This window comes from Gadus macrocephalus, chromosome 17 (assembly GCF_031168955.1).
Source record: "Gadus macrocephalus chromosome 17, ASM3116895v1".
In the NCBI taxonomy this organism is placed as follows: domain Eukaryota; kingdom Metazoa; phylum Chordata; class Actinopteri; order Gadiformes; family Gadidae; genus Gadus; species Gadus macrocephalus.
The window spans coordinates 6,562,226-6,582,821 of NC_082398.1; the positions used below are offsets into that span (position 1 = coordinate 6,562,226).

Genomic DNA, 20,596 nt, shown 5'->3' on the forward strand with positions numbered 1-20,596 from the left:
GAATACAGAATACTATGAGGACAAGTTCAGAATTCTTCCAAAACGATGCGAGTTTTCGTAAATACGCCGGCGGCGCCCTCCTGTGGTCAACGCCAGCATTACAACAAAACGAGCCATAAAAAGCCCTGTCTGTCTTCAAGCTGAATAAATGCTCGACTTTCTGTTGCAGAAAGTGAAAGTGCGGGTGGTTACAAACGTACTGAAACAGTCGGATAAACCTCTGCCTTCTCGAGACTCGCAGCAGCCGCAATCCTTTCCGTGTCTGGGCCGGGTGAGGTTTCCCGTGTTGAGTCAAATTAAGCCGCAGGCTCCACTCCTGGTGGTGCCCTTCCGTCAATTCCTTTAAGTTTCAGCTTTGCAACCAGGCGGTGCAGTCCAATAACCAGGCGGTGCAGTCCAATAAGTGCAGTATCCATTCGGGCGAACGGTCTTGGGGGTAGGTTTGAACAGTGATACAGTCACGCCTCGTGTTCTTTCAGGGGGCACTTTGAGGCCTGTTATGCGCTCTGAAAAGCGCATTACCACAGCCTTGGTCTCCGATATTTCAACAAACGGGTCGCGCTGACTCGAAATCTGGTAAGATAACAAACCTAAAAACTATCATATTTTCAACGTTTTACCATTCATTTGTTGTTGCTTTCCCACTGTTACCTTTGTGAGTAAACTAAATACAACTTGTACTCGGATTAGTTGCTTAAAATAAACACACACACACACACACACACACACATACTACTCCTACTATTACTGCCACTGCTGGCACATTAACACGCTAATAAAGTTTTACAATCTGTGTAAAAGTGTGACTGTAAAAAAAAAGAAAAAGCGATGAGGTCATGAAGGCCGGCTGGGTCTTGGACTCCTATTAGCAGTAGACGTCTGTCTACCGGGGGTCCCTGTTGAATGTACGGGGGGGCTCCAGTGGGTCTCTGCTGGTGGGTTCTGCCTTCAGAAGTCTGACGACTTTGTTGTAGCACAGCTGATGGGAGGGGGGATGCCGACCGGTCACGTTTCAGTTCCATACCGGTCGTTCTCAGGCTCACTCCCCTCTTTCAACACTTTCTCTCATCCCCTGTGACCCCCTCCCCCTGCACACATAAACGCAGATGCACATTTGACCTTATATAATATCAATAAAGCAGCACCAATGTGGATATTATATGATGATAGGATAATGATTCCTTCATAGAAAGTGTCCATATAGACGGTATTAAGTAGTGCATCATACAGTTTAATTGTATGATGATATTGTTATTACCTTAAAGGTGCTGTGTGTTGGATTGAAGAGCTATATTTTTTGTGTGATCAGTTAGAAGTGGGATCGCCATCCTTCAGCTGTTTGTGACTGAAGTGTTACAGATGATCTATTCTGGTTGACTATTCTGTCAAGACTATTTTGATTTTAGTTTTCCCCCAGCACATTTCAGGGCATGACCTAATTGGTTCAGGGAATCAATCTTCCCTTTCAATCTCTCAATTCAGCTTTCAACGTTTCAGCTACTGTGATTTGACATTATTTTCCTCCTCCCAGACAGCTTTCAACAGCTCTCTGCTGTTGACAATATCTAGTTAGTGCCTCTCTCTCTCCATTTCATCAAACCATCCATCTGTCCACCTTGTAGAGACTCACACTTTATGATTAACTACATGAAAGTCCTACACACACACACACACACACACACACACACACACACACACACACACACACACACACACACACACACACACACACACACACACACACAGTTATTCTAAAATATTTCCAACCCAGAAACTGAGAAGATAGAAGGGGAGAGACAACAATGAGTATGAACAAACACACGGAATACACACACACACACACACACACACACACACACACACACACACACACACACACACACACACACACACACACACACACACACACACACACACACACACACACACACATGGACAGTGTGTGTGTGTGTGTGTGTGTGTGTGTACATGAACCCACAGCAACGCATCTATTATAGTCACTCTTCGCAGCTGTGACAAACATAAAATAATTCTTCTATAATCAAACGAGGCTGTCGAATACTTTCTCCATGCACTCAGCGACACAAATGCCTTCAGGATGATATCAAGACCTTGACCAATCAAAAGAGCTTGCCTGTCCTTGAGTCATTCAATAGGACTATAGCCAATTTGTGCACATTTTGTTTGTTCAATGGACTGGCTGAACTGGTTGTGAACAAAACCACGCTGGACTCAATAATAAAGGGATACGCAATGTCTGAAAATGGCCATTTGCCATTAGTCTATTCAGACGAGTTGTTTAATTCCAAATTCATCTTGGTAATGTATACAATGTGACAGTATACATTGAATGTATTGAATGCATCTTTTTTTGTGTTCCCAGAAATTGTGTCCTGCTGTGGTTTTGTCCCCAGAGACTGCCCCCCCCCCCCCTCTGACCACTGGGAGCCCGGACGGAGGATGTGACAGCATTGGTTCTCACGATCCTCGCAGCCCTGCTCTTCCTCCGTGTTACCCCCACCCCCTCTTCTTCCTCCTCTTCCGGCCCCACCCCTTTTCTTGTCATCATACACAGTATACAAAGACCCCTGGGTTCAGATGCACAGAATATGCAACAGCTCTTTCTGTTTGGCTCAATCAGTGCTCAAACGATGACACTTGCACGATAAACCCCTTGACCTACTTTACTCTGGCAAATGGCCTGATTGTGTAGTGGCAGGTATAAGCCTAAAGTGGGCCAGGTGTACAGGGTGCAAATGGTTTCATAGGAAATCGTGTTTACTACGATCAACTGGGAGCACAGCCGTGTCTGGCACCAAGCTGGACTGTTTCTAATAACAATAATCATGCAATAACTGACAATTCACCGGAGATGGCGCTGTCCCTGTAGTTTGAGTTAAGTGTAATGTTCCCTGCTGTAGATATATTGTTCATGTGTTTATTATCGCCCCCAGGTGCAATAAAGTCGCGTGTGCCAGGGCATATGAGGCCTGACCCCTGTGCTTTTGTTTAGTGCACGCTTTATTAGGGAACCGTGTTTGTGTGTGTGTGTGTGTGTGTGTGCATGATCATTATAATGTCCAAAGGGGTCCAGTGGATGGAACAGGAGGTTAAACCAGCAGGAGTTAATGGATTTGATGTACTTTAAAAGTGTGTGAAGTTAGAGTGTACACCCCCCCCCCCCCCCCCCCCCCCCCCCCCCCCATCCACTAGAACTCCCAGCTCTGAGCCCCAGCTGTGGCACCATCCTATAAGGATGTTGACAGATGGCCTGCTAGGACATGGGAGAGGGGGGGGGGCTGATACAGAGGAGGATGGTGATGTGGTTTGTGTGTGTGTGAGAGAGTTGTATGTGTGTGTGTGTGTGTATATCTGTTTGTGTATAATCCTCACAGTAGGCAACATGGGACCCAGCTGAGGTCACACACACACAATTAAAAGAAAAATTGACCTGCCTTTTTAATCCACGAGAATACGTACAGGCTAGCTATGAATACACTCCACTACCTCTTCTAACTCAACTTATATCTGCCTTGCATTGCACTAAACAAAGATATAAAGATACTATAAACATCGATACCAATAACATCAGACGACAGGAAGTTTTGAGATATTAGCTATATAGGAGGTTCATAGGGTGCTCCCACTTATTCTGTTTGCTCGAGTAAAATTATAGAACTAAACTGGGGAAAAATAATGTCAGCGAATTCAGGTAAGTGTTACAATGCCTTCCGTTATTATTATTATCATTATATCATAGTCCTAACAATTTGTATTGTAGTCTTTTTACTACATCCAGCAAAATCAAGACCGCTGTCTACATGACGCCCCGCCTCCAGATCATTGAATATGGGCGTGTGAGGAGACGCCAGTCAAACCACTCAGAGCGTAGCCCCGCCTACTCTTCATCCGCTCCTTCGCGCTGCACCCTTCCGAGATATTGACAGCTCAGTAGTACCCAGCACTCCCTCGTTGCCTTTTAGGTGGGCATTCGTAAACCCATGCTGAGTCAGGTTAAAGCGCTCCGAAGAATCGGTCGGAACAATTCGGATACCTGAGGCGGCTCGGACAAGTCCGTCATTGGAGATACCGTCGAAGGCTATCAGAATAAGAGTAAACGGCTTCAAATAAACTAACAAAGGAGGTTTACCCCTATATTTCATGGCCGCTGGGGATGGTGCCCAGCTGCCGGCAACAATAGCGGCTAGCCGGAGCGTGGAGAAGGCGCTCGAGGAGGCTTCAGCTAGCGGGGCTCTGAATCTGTCCAACCGTAAACTGAAAGAGTTCCCCCGCACCGCCAGGAACTACGACTTATCGGACGTTACGCATGCAGGCAAGTTGTCTCTCCTAGTTTAATATTGTTTTTTGGTCTACCATGCTGAAAAATCGGAGCGCCGGACTGTGTCTTTTGTCTTTTTGCCACCTGCTTTGCCTTCGTCTTTTTGTAATGCAAAGAGCATTTCATTATTTCCGACAGCATGGGGTGGGGGGATGAGAGACACAGAGCCTAACCACCAGCGAGACGGCTCTCTGCTTCCTTGAAATGTGTTGGCTGTGGTTTCAGGTTATCAGAAGGGTTTTATATGGTCGCCTTTTACTTCTGCCTCGTTTGATGGTCGGCTTCATAATGTGATAACTTTCTTGGACTGATGAAGATTTATTCTCTTTCCAAATATTGTTACTGTATTCTACATGGCAGTTCGTGTGGTGATGTGGGTACACTTTATATTTCATTTAGTCAAAGTTTTTGATATTAAACGGGTGGGTGGTCTATATGAATTGCTCAACAATGTTTTGAAGTAATTGCACTGTGTACAGTATTAGTTTTTTCAAGTTGATCAGTCTGTATGAGCTACCTCTTGCCTCACCTTGTTGAAAAGAGGATTACCTCATTCAGGTTGGTGAAATCTATATTAGCTGGCTACCCAGCGACTTGCAACAACAACGCCTCCCTTCGCTGGTCTCGGTGTTCTGGTAATTATGACCATCTGCTCGAATAGATCCACGACTAGGCCTTGTGAAATGAGTTTGCCTTGACACACGAAAGACACATTATCCCCGGAAAAATGAAGAAGTTACAATTTAGAACACAAGGTTTGTCATAGTTCAATATCGTGCACATAGTCTGGTTAAAGTTGAACGTCTTTGCGTTTCAATGGGTCTCTTCATTGTTGACATTCTTTGACGTCTTTTTGTTAGAGATGTCTGATTCAAACGCATGCATTGACATTGTAATGTTCAAATTATATTAAAAGGATTCAGTCATTATTTTGCTACCATCTTGACCTCAGTCAACCATCATTCCAGCTAGTCATCTATCTTCACTCAGCCTAGTAAACCTGAATACAGTGACGCCGTTGTTGACATTACACTATATGATGTAGCACACACCTGCTCCTTTAGATAATGGCTGGTTGTCCCGAGATGATGTGGTGTTTTCATCCTCCCCAAGATACCTAGTCGTTAAAGAGTAACCCATCACTCAAATTATAGCACAAGAGCATAGAGAAGCACAGGTTATACCATTTCTGTTTCTGATTGGTTGAAATTACTGCCCAGTTGTCATTGTTTGTTTGACGGATGGGATTCAGAAAGAGCAGTCGCAGCAGTCTGTAAATCAGGCCATCAGCCCTTACTGTTCCTACGTATTTAGGGGCGTGATGAAGTCTTTCTGCCCAGCAGCACTTATGATGAGGTTATAATATGATTACACTGCGTGTCTACTTGAGGCTGAATGAGTTCCTGTAATAGCGAAAGGTCGGATTCAGATATGACTTTGCCACACAGGAGCTGTCCCACCAGTTTGACTTGCCCCGTTGACCTGTTAATCCTGTTTCTATCATTTCTTGGGATGAACAGAATATTAGTCACAATATTGTTAACAACACCCATATTCAAAACCCGTCCAAGGCACAGTTTAAGAGCTTATATATCACAGAAAAACACTTTCAGCATTGCTTGCACTGCCGTGGATTATTATTTTGAGGAATGAAAGAAAGAGGGCTGTTGTTAAAATGGTAACAGGCTCGCTAAAGAATATGTGTTTGTGTTAGGAACCCCCCTTACTTCCTCCCCTTCCCTCTGGAACGGCTTGGCCCCTGGCAGGCCAGAGGTTTACACATAGAAACAGAATTCGGCTTCTTGTCTACACAGAGTGATCGGCCAGCAGCAGTCTCACCTTGTTCCTCCCAGGAACAAAGGTGGTGTGTGTGTGTTCTTCTGTGAACCCTCTTTTTATTGGAAACCACTGAGTAGACCTTCACGCAAGATTTGAATGATATAAAAATGAATGACAGATTGGTGAGTTAAGAAAACGTATAATAATCCAGATTCATTTAGAGTCAATGGTCATTGTCCTACTGTCTCCGGTACCCACAAAAGGAAAATGTCAAGTGTGTGTGTGTGTGTGTGTGTGTGTGTGTGTGTGTGTGTGTGTGTGTGTGTGTGTGTGTGTGTGTGTGTGTGTGTGTGTGTGTGTGTGTGTGTGTGTGTGTGTGTGTGTGTGTGTGTGTGTGTGTGTGTGTGTACCCCAGAAGCTGTGCCATGGGGAGCCATGGGAGTAAACATGTCTTGCCCAGTCCAGATTTATTTCTTCCTGCCCCCAACCAGATCCTCTCACTTTCACTCCTTAACTTCTGTTGTTGCTAAGTAGCCCAACACTTCATCCATCGCTATCACAGTTACCTCAAATAGTTTTTCCTTTTGTAGCGTGGTCTGTGCATGTGTGTGGGTCAAAACTTGTTCTAAATGTTTAAAAAACGATACACTTTAATGAGCTTGCACTAGTAGTTAATTCATTTTGTTCCCTGTCTGTGAAATCCCACAACGCTATAATGCACAAGGGAGTAAAGGGTCTGTATGAAAGCAAATGCGTAACGTATAAGGCCTCTGAAGGCCTAAATATAAAGTCCATTCATCTTCTAGACAGAAGGAGATTGTTTCGTTTTTAACATGTCAGATGAGAATGATTACGTAAAGAATTGAATTTTTTTCAAGTAGAAGTAGTGTTCTCATCAGGGAAGTAAATGGTTATGGTTGGACGAAGCAGGGATTAGAAACGGTGTGGAAACTACTATTTTTGTTGGGCTGTGTAGCATAGAATTCTAGTGCCCATGATTGTAGGTTTGAATCCAAAAAAGGAGACATTTTTCTTTAACGGGGCACTGTGAAAGATCTGGCCTATTATGTGAAAAACATTATTTCTGTTCTATGCCTGAAAAATGTCTGATAATTTCGCTATTAACATTATGTTGAGGGTATTAACCATGTGTTTAATGTAAGTATCTGAATGCTGGTAAATAAAGAAAGCTTTTTATATCTTGGCAGTGCTGGATCCTAATTCAATAACGGGAAACCTCTGCCTTTGACAGAGTCAAATCAATGTGCTACAAATTCAACATGGACAACAGCGGTCAAACACAGCCATCGACCAGATGTTTCCATGACACCATAGAAATATAAGCTCAAAGCACTGTGGAAGAATAATGGAATTACAGCTCATTAAATACGATAATAAACAATAACGTTATAGATGAAAGTAACCAATATCTAACCATTGTTGGGAACTGTGCTTTATTCCTAGTATATAAGCCACTTTTCTCTGTTTATTCCTAAGAGATATCGAAGGTATTAAAAATGATAATCCTATGCTTGCAGGAACGATAATTAAAAGTAAGAACTTGTTGTACTTAATAAAGCACAAATAAACAAAAACTGATTTTTTTTTTTTATCATTCAAAAAACTGTTGTTGAAAGTCTCATGCACGGTCTTATGCATGGTCAATATTGGGTAAGTGGTTGGCATGTACCTTCACTCGTCGCATGATAGAATGTGTGTGGAGACTCTCCCTTCCATTCCAGGCCTAAGCTCCCTTAACAGCTGAGAGATATGGCCTGAAGGCAAAGGCAACTGGGCGGGTTATGGGAATGACTCTGTGTCTGTTGGGGGGGGGGGGGGGGGGGGGGCACATTGCTGCCATGTTCCGGTAATGGGGTTGCAACACCCGTCCTCGGATGCTCTGCTCTAGTGTGTGTGTGTGTGTGTGTGTGTGTGTGTGTGTGTGTGTGTGTGTGTGTGTGTGTGTGTGTGTGTGTGTGTGTGTGTGTGTGTGTGTGTGTGTGTGTGTGTGTGTGTGTGTGTGTGTGTGTGTGTGTGTGTGTGTGTGTGTTCTTTCTCAGCCTGCCCCCTGCTCTTGCTAAGTCATGACTCGTACATTGAGTTTTGTTCTGTGTCTTGGAGTCATGCCCGGCACAATGGGATCCAGTGAATTGTTTTGTTGCCGATACCGTCTCTCAGAGGGATTGATACAACAGAATTCACATGTTTTCATTATTTTTAAATTATAGAAACTAGTTTCAAAGGAGACCCTATAGTTATATCCACTGTAGTCCCCTCTCCTTAAAGTGACACACCATCATGACATTGCATCTTCTCCGAGTTTATTATTTTATGTTTGAATCTATGAAATATTTGAAAACTCTCCTCTCCTCCTTCCATCCATCCCTCCCTCCTGGTTTTATTGGTGCCAGAGTATACAAAGAAAGTCTGCTTCGCTCTGAATGTATTAATCAGGTTGCCTTTAGATCCCCCCCAACCCTGTATACCCAGTATGTGGGTATACTGGGTTGGGGGGTCTAAAGATAACCTGATTAATGCATTCAGAGCGAGGCAGACTTTCTTCTTTTCTACAGTCTTACCTGGTTCCATGTGGGCATCCCCACATCTTCTGGGCAGGGGGGGAAAAAGTCATTTTCTACTTGCTTATAAAAACTTCAATGGTTTAATTTCCCCTTTCCTGCACATAAAATTGCAAGCTGCAGGCTTGAAACATCATGGCCCCTACAGTCAGACACAGTCAGACGCAGTCACAAAGAACCGACTTAAAAGTTGGTTGTTAAACGTATCAAGGAAATTTAGCTCTGGGTTGCTGTGACAACAGCAAGGCCTTTCAGTTGCTGTTTGCTGTTATAGGCGCTAAGGGTCTCTGAGATTACAGTGGTACATTAATCTGAACTTTAAATATGGGATTCATTCAAATTAAAAATAATGATAATTCAGACATGTGGATGCGATCAATACTCCTGAATCAGTCAATAACTTCACAAAATTGGAACCAATTCCAGTAATTGGCTATCCAAGCCCAGGTAATGATGTCAACATTATCAACATTGTAGCATTAACCTTAGTATCTCCATTCTTGACTTATCTTAAAAGCCTTTACACTCTTAAAGCAGCGAACTTGTGTGTTGGGCCCCCTCTCGGAGTAGAGCATTGGTCTAAGTTGAATGAGATGTCTGTACCTGATTTCTCAAAGGTCCCTTGGAAACAGCCCCACTATGGTTAGAATGAGCTCCCAATTATTGTGAGTCAAGTGCGGTGAGGTGTTTTTGAATCAAATCTCACACGCTCAAATGATAATCCCCTGACTTCCTGCCACTATTACCCTGCAGTCTGGTGGTCAGCGAGTAAATAAATGTCCCCATTGTGTTGCATTTACTGCTGATAAACAGCTAGCCGATATACCTACCTACATGAAAGACCTGGGGTTAATATAGTTCCTGTTCAACCCGCCCAAGTTTTGGGCTGTGTGCGTGCGTGCATGTGCGTGCGTGCATGTGCGTGCGTGAATTATTGTGCAGTGTTATGTGCAAGCATTGATTTTGAACCTGCCTGTGATATGTGTGTGCATTATGGTAGTGCAGACATATGGTTTCACTCTGTCGTGTGTGTGTGTGTGTGTGTGTGTGTGTGTGTGTGTGTGTGTGTGTGTGTGTGTGTGTGGCGGAAGGCCTGCTCAACGTGTGTTCATAGGTGGCCTCCCTCTTATGCAGTGCCGTTTCTTCCGGCATGCTGCGGATGTGGGCTATATACCCACGCTCGACTTCTGCTTTTATAGGCCACCTTCCGGTAACTTCAGTGCCTCATTCTGTCTCAGCAGCAGCCTCACATTTTGGTTTGCTGCAGCAAGTTTGGTTCGCTTGGTAACACTGGGCTCTGCATCAAAGGATCAGATGTTATGACTTGTCACACTCCATTTACGTTATCTAACGCTGTATCAGGACTTACAAGTTGAGTTATCATTCTTATCATCGTCATCTGTGTCGAACCACACTGAAACATGAATGGGATGTTAAATTTCAACTCACACCTCATAAAAGTTTTTTTAAATGGAATGTGTGTACGTTTTTCCTATGTAGATTTATTGTGGATCTCCCCTTCTAGTGAATCTCCCCTCTGTTTCATCCCAACCCACTGCTAATGCAACACATCTATGAATAAGACCGCATTAGGAGAGCATCCATCTCCTAATGTTTTTCTTCCTCCTTTCATCCGTCTTTCAAAAAGTGCCGGTCTGTTCTCTGTCAGCAAGCCTGCAGATGCTAGCTGCTGCTGGGGGTGGTGGTGCTGGGAGAGGGGGCGTGGGTGGTGCATCTGGACTCCCAGAGGAAGTCATATGAGAAGGAGAAGGCACGGAGTGGCAGGAAGGAAGAGGAAGAGGTTTACCAGCCGGGCTTGAGAGCATCTCATTCTGCTAAAAGAAACAACAAACAACAGTCGTGTCCATTGAGTTTGTTTCCTAGAGTGCAACTGAGTACACGTTCACATCGTTTTCCGATACCTTATCGACTCTCGATGTTGGCCCGATCTATTTAATGTGGTTGGGAACTTCCCAACTTCAACCCACTTTACACACAGTTGTACCACAACATTGAAAAAGTGTTCAGTCAGATGGCAAGGTTGTTGATCTTTCATTTGATCCTAATGTGTGCATTAGGATAATGTGGAATGGATTTGATCTTAATGTCTTTCATAAAATTCCTGTAACTCATCATGGTTACAAGGCATATAGAAACGAATACATCAACAGCATCACAATCGTGCATATAATGACATGTTTAAACAGGACCCCGTTACTAGAATGCCATATTAGTCATTCTCGCCAAGTTACTTCCCTTTGTTAGGGATAGGTCACCAATCTTTTTGGCTGTTTTAGACAATGAGGTCAGCAGACGTTTACGTTGCCATACTCTATTTGTGGGGGGGGGGGGGGGGGGGGGGGGGGGACGATGATGATCACTGCCGTCACTGATGAAGGATTGCAGCTGCACTTTGCAATGCGCCAGGGGTAATTGGCAAAGCCAGACTCTGTTTCAGCACGATCTGGCCCCAACCAAGCCCTATCTGACTCAGAGTGGAGAACATCGTGTCCCTGGCGACCTGAAAGCAAACAACCACCTCTAACCCGTGTCTGAGGTCTTCTCGGTCAAAGCTGTGAATAATTTGGTAAGTGTCTCAGGGCTTGACACCGCTTGTCAGGCCCTGCACTGCCACGCACGCACCTCGAATCTGTGATCCGATCCGTCCCGTTTGGTGGAATCATACTCGTTGGAGGGATTCTAGATTTTTATTTTTTTATTATTGATCATTTTGTGGGCCACCTAACACATAGGTCCCATGTAGGGCCGGGTGATATGTAAGCGATCAGCACACTGATCGGTTCAACAGAACCCTTTTAGAACATTGCTTTTTTTTCAGTCAGACTTGGTCTCTCGTTAGTTCACGTTAACTAAGCATCGGGTGACTGTCAACTCTCGTCAGAGGGGCCGTTCTGAGGTGGGGCCGCTGTCCTACCGTGTAACGCTGTAGGAGTGTGCATACATAATCCGCCGGTGTAGAGTGGACGACTTGGTGAATAATGAAAGCTGAGGCCATCCGCTTTCTTTGTTTTTCCTTCTCGTCTTTAGTGAGATAGCGGAGTCCTTTTGGCTGTGCCGCAATGGTGGGTTCGGGGGGTCCAGATGGCGCATTTAGCCGGGCTTTCGCTACACGCTGGCATTAGAGGGGAGTTGGAGAGGGAGGGAGGGAGGGAGGGAGGGAGGGGGCGGTGGAAGAGGCCTGGAGAGGCCTGTGTGGGGCTTTGCTGCATGTATCCCCATGCACATGACAACACCAAAGCACACTGGTTTTTTTGGGGTTCTCCGCACTGCCTGATGAAATGCAAGGAGATTAAAGCCGAGCTGTGCGGGCCCGCCGAAGAAAAGGATCCCTTTTTAGTCATCGAAAAGCCCCTCATATATGTCTGCCGCGTTTGGGTGATGTGTTGCTAGGATTGGCTTCTTCATTATCATATTTTCACATTGCCAAAGGCAATACTTTGATTGCTGTGGTTTTCATAATTTTAAAGTGGATTCCATGCAAAAATGTAAGAGTTGAAAATACTCTTCAACCTTCTAGAAACCCGGGTCCCAACTATTCGTTCAATGAGAATTGGCAGAATGGTTCGAAAGTGAGTGTGAATAATCTGTTTTCCACTGGAACAGGTCGTAACAAGGCTAATTCATTCCAGAGAACCAAAGCACTTGTTGATATCACCACACCGACACCAGCCAATCCGCTGATCCATGCCGCTCTGACACCTCTGCCACGCACAGCAGTTACAGTTACTATGGTGATTTGAGGACATTTCTACACATTCTCTATTTCTCTTTTTTTTAAATTCGCCGCGACACCTGGCATTTTTCTCTTTTTAGCCCAACCGATTCACCTAACAATAATTCTATGTGCAGTAAAAGTATTTTAAGCTCAAACATCACTTTCACTTGTATGTATTAAATGTTGGACTCCTCACTGGTAGCGTCGTTCCTCTTTTGCGTCCAAGATCTAAGAATTATGACGCCAGGTCAGATTGAAGAAGTAGCCCTTTGTATACCTTCACCACAACAGTTGTGTGATTTAAATTGTGCATGGCTTTAAATGCTATGAAACCAAAGATCAGACCTGTATACAATATACAATTGCGCTCAACCATCGGCTTTATACTGAAAGCACCGTAACTTCCCCAAACAAAGTACTGCGTGTTTGACCCCAAAATGTGTCAACACTCTGGCGTAATTTGCTTCAGAGATATCTGCAAGTCTGCCCTGCATGTTCCCATGATTCTGCATGTAACAGCCTTTTCTTGGGTATGTATTGGAATGTATCCCACGCTTGGATCGCTGACATCTCGATCCTCTGTTGACGACAATCTGACAGCAATTATGGGCCATGAGACTGCCTCTACACGCAGCCCCGTGCTCCACAAAGAGACTCACACAGACAGGGTAGACCTTGGCTTTTACCTGCTCTGGGTCTAATGCCCTTCAATCGTTTAGTTCTGATCCCCCACCACTTACTCCCCTCGCTACAAATTGTCCTCTTTCCCTGAGGGCCGCTACTTTCCAAAGTCCTAGGGCTCAGCTCAGGCTCCCTTCATCAGACACTTCATCAAACAGTAATGGCTCCCTCTAGACGTCCGTCCTCGCCATCCCAAGCATTTCCGGGCGACAGAGCCTCTCTCTGGAGTCCTGCACCGTCAGGGAATCACAGAGGCGCTCGGCATTTGAGTCTACACTCTGTGGCTATGGACGGCCTCTACTCCGGTGCTCTGTGTTTCATATTCGGCCTCTGATGCGTGCAGTCCGACCTTCTCGTGTGAATTTGTAGTTGCGGTTGCTGCCGCTGCTGCCACACTCGGGTTCACTCCCACACAAAATGCTTACATAAAAACAAAAAGATACGGCACTTTGCTTGGACTTTGTTGTGATAGAATGAATAGAATAGTAGAATAGTTGTGATAGATAGAATGAATAGTTAGAATAGTTGTGATAGATAGATAGAATAGTTGTGATAGATAGAATGCATGCTCATGGATCACAGCAGTCGATGTCTTCAAAGTCCCTGTGAAATGTGTGTGTACCGTTTTCTAAAACAGGATATTGGGACAGAGCCCCATGGCTCTGTCCCAAGGGGATTGACTAATTTCATGTCAATTCAAATGAGTTGTGCACACAACCAGTCCTGTTCATTCAATACATGCTCATGATGTAACAGGATAAATGCATTCTGTATGCAGACAAGTCATTTGAAAGTGCAATCAATGGGTATATAAATTGCAGCTCAATACCACTATAGGCACCCACAGTATTGGCTATTAATTGCTTAGAAAATAGATAATTATCTAATCTTCACATTTCTTTCTCCTTCCCTCGCAACACAGTTTCAACAGGAAACGAAAATACCACATTGTGTTCGTATGACACCATTCAACAAGGAACTGTATCTTTGTTGTCATGCCAACGCTTTGAACGTTATTCTCTGGTACTGTAAATCAATCTACAGGTCGTTGGCGTGAAACTGTCTTTGCAAAAGGTGTGGCGATGGGTTGGGATGATGATTCGGTAGCAGATATTATAGCACCTCGACTCGCCCCCTTCTGCTGCGTTAGTCTGTTTATGGCTTGAAATAAACGATGAACGACCACTAAATGCAGTCTAGGCTTTACATTGGGCTGCCTTTCCTTCTAAAGGAGTCAGGGGCTCATTTGAGTACGGACTGGCAGGTGGAGCCCTGCCTCTGATAACGCACTGTGATTACATCACTTGGCACTCATCAGTAGAGATCAACTTCGTCCAGTACACTGGGTGGTGCTGCTGACCTCGCTGTTGTTTTGTCAGTGCTGGGTTACTCTCTTCCCCCCCCCCCCCCCCCCCCCTCCATTAATGATAGAGAAGTTGAGGTTGTTTGCCGTCTATGTTTATTTGTACAGGGCATCATCTTCACATTATAAGGATCGGTGACGTGTGACTTTAAGCAGACCACATTTAGCACCCCATCTGTTCGACACAGATGAATCATTGAACCTTTCATAACACCTTTTCTTTTTTAAACACAGCAAATGTACGCTGAACCTAATTTAGTTTATATTATGAGGTAGTAACTTTGCAGATGATATGTAATTCATTGTATGTTATTGTTTCATTATCTGACAAAATACACTCTATGGGGACCGGTCCTGCTCTTGTATGTTTCCCCTCCGGCATGTGGACTCAGAGCTGTGCTACCATGTCTGTTGTGGGTCAACTGTCTCTGTCCCTCTCTGGGGGAGTTGTCTAGCCATCCTTCTGGAGCCACTCCTTGCGAGTCTCTCTCTGTCTCTCTCTGTCTCTCTCTCTGTCTCTCTGTCTCTCTGTCTCTCTCTCTCTCTCTTCCCCCCCCCCCCTCCTTTGTACCCCCTTACTGGTATCACAAGCCTGTTATATTTCATTTGCTGTAGCCCTTTTAACCCACGCCGCTTCTCTCACTGCACCTCCCTTCCTTAGAACATGATATGCATGGCATTGTGTCGGCGTGCCTTTTGTGAGCATGTGTGACTGTGCGCACAGTTTCATCGTTCACACAAACGCTGAGTTTCTCCCTCGCTCACTCACACACACACACATAGAGACACAGGCTTTCTAGTGGGCTGACATGAAGCAACGCGCCGACTTCTGAACAGCACAGTAGCGGTAAACAGAGTAGTCCTACAGACGGCCTATGGGGACTCCTGCAGGGTAGTAATCGGCTTGACTCGGTCTAATCTCCCAATGATCTGCACCAGGGAAAGGGGTGGAGCTTGAAAGTGCCCGGCAGGTCTCATCGCTGCCTCTGCCGTCTACTGAAGAGCAGTATCTGCCTGGTTTGTTTTCACTCCTATCTCGTCCCCCCCATCCGGCTTTCAGGTCGGGGACGGTGGACAAAGCAGGGCTTGTTTTCCCCCTCTCTCTTTCTCTGTCTCTCTGAATCTTTTCAGGTTGTCTCTCTCTTTCTCGATCTGCCCTTTGATCATCGTCACAGAAACGTTTACACAAACAAACCATAAGAACTGAGGATGGATGAAGAATTGGCAAAGAGGGAAATCTGTAATCATCGCTCGCCTTGACAGATTTTTATTAGACACCTTCACTGCAGCACATGTTAATGTGTAACTAGTCCGTCAATGTGCAATGACAGCCTTGCCTGTCTGTGTCTATAAGGGGTTGCCTGCGCAACCTTCTTGCACATCGCCCTGGTGATCGGGGACCGTAGCTGTCAAGCCTCTCAGAACTCCCCCAAGGAATTGGGCTCAAAGTGAGCTGAAATGCAATAGGTGCCCACAGGTCAGAGTAGCAACTGGGAGCGTCGTTGCCAAGACTCCTACACCGACTCTCTGTGACTCCCTGCTTTGAGCAGTGGATGACATCCCTATTGTACCAACTTATACCTTTTTAAGAAGGAAATATGACTATTTCTTTTGAGCTGCATATTGTTATTGAAAGAATAGATGAATATAAAAAACAATATGAGGTGGGTTCCTCAATATCTTTAACTAAAATTGTAAATGATGTAGAGGTATGCCATTGCTATCCGAGGACAACAACGTTCACAGTGATGTAGTCATGGTTTACATGGACCCAAATCTAATCGGATTACCTGGAGTGAGGGATTGTGCTGCTGCAGTAGTTATTGAGGTAAAAAGATGATATCACCGAAAAACGAGCTACACCCTTTATGCTTCCTTCAGCGGTGGAAACTGGTTTATCGGGACTGACCTGAGCCAGCCTGCTATCTATTGGGTTGTTTGAGCTTGTAATAGGATTTACTGGTGGCGCAACACACACAACTTCTCGCAGTAAAGGATGGGCTTATCCCTGTGTGCGCCTACTTACCATTCTCTGCTCCGCTCACACCCTGGGATATTATTACACACGGTCAGTTACACAAGCCAGAATCTGGCACTGATTTTACATGCGCTATTGTTTCCGCGTTATTGGATGGAGCTGGATCTGTGTGTGTGTGTGTGTGTGTGTGTGTGTGTGTGTGTGTGTGTGTGTGTGTGTGTGTGTGTGTGTGTGTGTGTGTGTGTGTGTGTGTGTGTGTGTGTGTGTGTGTGTGTGTGTGTGTGTGTGTGTGTGTGTGTGTCCGTCCCCAGTGGGATGAGCTCCAGGGCAACCAGCGTTACCGTTGACCCCCTGACCCCAGCTCCTGGGAGACTCTGCGGTGAAAGAAGAAAGCTCTTTTGGAGCACCAAGGCCTACAGCCACAACCCCCTGCACACAAGACATTGCAAACACACACACACACACACACACACACACACACACACACACACACACACACACATGTGTTAACCCCTGTGGGTATTTATTTACCTCCAAAAGCTTGCATTTAAATGTGGATTTTTAGATCTGCGTTTATTTGACTTCAAGTGATCCAGAAAACAGAAAAATGCAGACCAAGGTGTATAGTTACAATGTGTGTATTTTGCATGCTCTGGGGATACATCCATCTACGTTGAAAGTTAAGTATAGCTTCTAGGCTTTCTTGGCTAATAATATGTTACCTGGATACTGAAGACTCTGAGAATCTGCATCGTTGCCATGGAAACTCTGCAGGAGGTACATCGGGTCAACAGCGAAACTGACAATCACGTTACTAGTACGGCTTCGGGGTAACTTCTTTGTCCAAGTGTGTGCCTACCCGTGTGTGTTTAAGGCAATACGTTTACTAGTTTTTCCTTGTTTGTTGGAACCTTGTCGTTGGATCCACTTTGGTTCTGTTAAGGGCACCCCTGAGCTACACTTAACTTAACTTAACGCTCTCCTTTACGCAATTTTCATATTTCATACCCACAAACCCCACTCCACTTTTCCAAGTTGTCAGGCAGTCGTCAGCGAATCTCCATCTTGACTCCACCCTCTGTGAAAGGCTTTTCTCCCGGCTACGATCGTAACTAAGTGCATTTTGCAACGCTGTGTGGGCCAATATGATCTCTCGCTAAAGTGCTATTCAAAGGGGTGTGACCTGCAGGTAAATCTCAGCCTTGTCATGTTGTTTTGTAGGACCGGGCCCAGCTCAAGGCTGGCTTGCTGTCCCAATCACACCGGCCACGCCCACTCTGTCCGCTCTAGTGACCGCCGTGTGGATACATGCCCAGTCTCATCTCCCGACCGGAAGTCCCTTAGTCTCTCGTGTCTCTGAAGCTCTCTAACACTCGTGTTTTAAGTTTACTGTTGTTTCCCCAAAGCCAGTACATCACTGAGAGAAGAACAAAATGGTGGCTTTCTGTCTTGTCCTTCTTTCTACAGTACCGGAGGAGGGCTCGTAAATCCGAACACAGTCCTTTAATATGTCCGCGACTGTATTGTTTGTAGGGTGAAGATAGGTGTCCCTGGCCTTGCCAGAGTAGAAAGTAACAAGATTGAAGAATTTTTATTTATCATATTACAAGGTAGTTCTGGGAAATGATATTGAGTTAAGATATTGGCTAAGGGCCGGTGTATTTGCACAAAAGTACACAATAAAGGCCAGGGCTCCTCGTTCCTCGATCGCTGCAGAGCAAGGAGGTGGAGGTGGACGCGGTCTTCATCGGTATTGCATCTTCTCCATCCCCCAATGGACACACACACACACACACACACACACACACACACACACACACACACACACACACACACACACACACACACACACACACACACACACACACACACCCGCGCCTTCCCTCAACCCACCCTCCATTGTTCCGGCCGCCCCCCTCCAGCTATGGGACAATGGAGGGCTCCAGATTGGGGAGAGCACTCCAGCCTTTGTGCTAATGTCCACTATTTCACTGCTCGTATATCTACTGGCGCACATGCACATACACATACACAGACACAGAGACAGACAGAGATACAGGCACACACACACACACACACACACACACACACACACACACACACACACACACACACACACACACACTCACTCTTGCGTGAATGTAAACATAAAAATAATCATTTTTTATGTGCAAAAACAACCATTGCTTCTACTGTACACGTGGTTTTATGTCACAAACACGTTGTCAGCATGGCAAACTGTGCAGTCTTTAAATTGTTGGTTTGTACGAAGCAGCCGATGATTCTACTGTACACACATTTGTATATCTATTGGAACATGCACGCACAAGACGTGTGTGTGTGTGTGTGTGTGTGTGTGTGTGTGTGTGTGTGTGTGTGTGTGTGTGTGTGTGTGTGTGTGTGTGTGTGTGTGTGTGTGTGTGTGTGTGTGTGTGTGTGTGTGTGTGTGTGTGTGTGTGTGGGGCGGGAATGTTGGCTGGGCACCGTCGGCCCCCTGTATTAAATAGGCCATGTGAAGCCCGCCTGGCATGCAGGCTGACTCAATGGCGTTCATTAAAATGGGGTGCTGTTTTCCGGTCTCCTGGGCCCGAACCTAAACAAAAGGCGACTGCGTGTCGTTTCACTGCACTGAAAGAGATAAGGCCTATGTGGCCGGACGGACATTAACACTACATCATGGTGCCGGTTATTGTTTTGAAGACATTAATCAACCATATCACCCTGAATCCTAGACTTGTTTTGAAGGAGCTGACAATGCATCATCCCCCCCCCCCCCCCCCCCCCCAATCCCCTCCCTCCTCCCGGCCTATTTTGTACACCATCAGCATCCAGCAGTCGATCAATAAAAGCCTACCGGGTTGTCTAACGGCGACAAATCCTGTCTGAGCGAAAGGTTACCATTAATGGTGTGCTTTGTGCACTCAAACAGGCCTATGGGTAAATCCTCCATTATCGCATGCCTTGTGTGCTAGTAGGGAGATGGAGAGACACACACGCTCACACTCACACTCACACACACAAAGGTGTGTTTGTGTGGTCAGGCCAGATATCTCTCTCTCGTGGTGAGGGAGGGAGGGAGGGAGCAGGAGAGATAATTGCAGGGTTTACGTGGGAGGGAGGTGCGGGGGCTGTGCGTAACGCAGAGAGGCTTAACAAGGTAGCGGTTGTCATTACTCGGAGGAGGGTTTGAGGGAAGACCAGGCCCGAGGGACCAGAGGCAGGGGAGAAGGAGCGGAGGCTGAACACAAGCCCCTGGAAGACGGGCGAGGTTGGGGTGGAGGCTGGAGGGTGGAGGGTGGGGGAGACTCCAAAAGACAAAGGAAGACGGCGCACGCAGATACAGAAGGTGGATGTCGATGGTGTTTGTTCTGGAGAAAAAGTAGGAAGTGGGAAGACAAAGAAGTTGGAGATCAGCCAGGCGAATATCCGAACACATTTTATTCTGAATATAAAACAAATCCGAAATAGGAAACGCCAAAACCGAGCCTAATGCAGACAGTACCTGCTTTGATGAAACATAAGTAGTCTAAATGCTTGCAACTTTTAATTTGTGCATATAATGGGTGCATTTCCTGTTCTCTCATTTGTTTTTTTGAGGTCATCAAAAATATATTTCCCTTTTCTGTTGTACTGAACATCCAGGCTCGCGTTTTATATTACTTGTGACAAAAGGCCCATGAGCTGACCTGAATATCCCTGGAATGGGAAGTGGGAATAAAGGGGGTCTATATTTAGATGGCAGGAGGCCTAGAATCCAGAACGCAGGCAGAAACTGAGCTGAATCTAGCTGGCCTCTGCTGTCCTGAATATTCTGTGTATGCCAGCATCTTTTCTGACCATGGCAATGTTCTGGATGTAGTTTGGATTGTTGTTCGCTCTTTGTGGTGGTGTTTATTATGTGTGTACGTTTTTGATTGGAAACCCACTGAGTAGATCCCCAAGCCAGAACCTCGATGTGGTTTCAATAGGGTACAGTAGAAATAGGTCATGCATGCATGACATCATCTGGCCCAAAAAAAGAAATGGGAAAACTTTATGAATGAAGATTAAATTAGCTCTAAAGACCATCAGCGTTAAAGGTCCAGTCGCTACGAAACAAAGATCCTAGTGTAGGGAGCGACAGCGAGGAAGAAGTTAGTTA

General features: G+C 45.4%; 1 protein-coding gene and 1 long non-coding RNA gene across 4 annotated transcripts in view; both read left to right on the forward strand.

Annotated features, from left to right (window-relative positions):
* Positions 1 to 3,912: 3,912 nt before the first annotated feature.
* Positions 3,913 to 20,596, forward strand: part of lrch4 (leucine-rich repeats and calponin homology (CH) domain containing 4) — a 35,484-nt gene continuing 18,800 nt past the window's right edge. For 2 of the 3 annotated variants that reach the window (XM_060035730.1, XM_060035729.1), the window contains exon 1: positions 3,915 to 4,333. In XM_060035730.1, coding sequence (XP_059891713.1) covers positions 4,162 to 4,333 — 172 coding nt within the window. In that variant the 5' untranslated portion in view covers positions 3,915 to 4,161. Of the gene's footprint in view, positions 4,334 to 20,596 lie in introns of all 3 variants that reach the window. The other variant, XM_060035731.1, reaches the window with a different exon arrangement.
* Positions 4,340 to 14,759, forward strand: LOC132445648 (uncharacterized). The gene is made up of 3 exons (XR_009522676.1): positions 4,340 to 8,561; positions 8,673 to 13,579; positions 13,662 to 14,759. It is a non-coding gene; the product is annotated as an uncharacterized LOC132445648 (long non-coding RNA).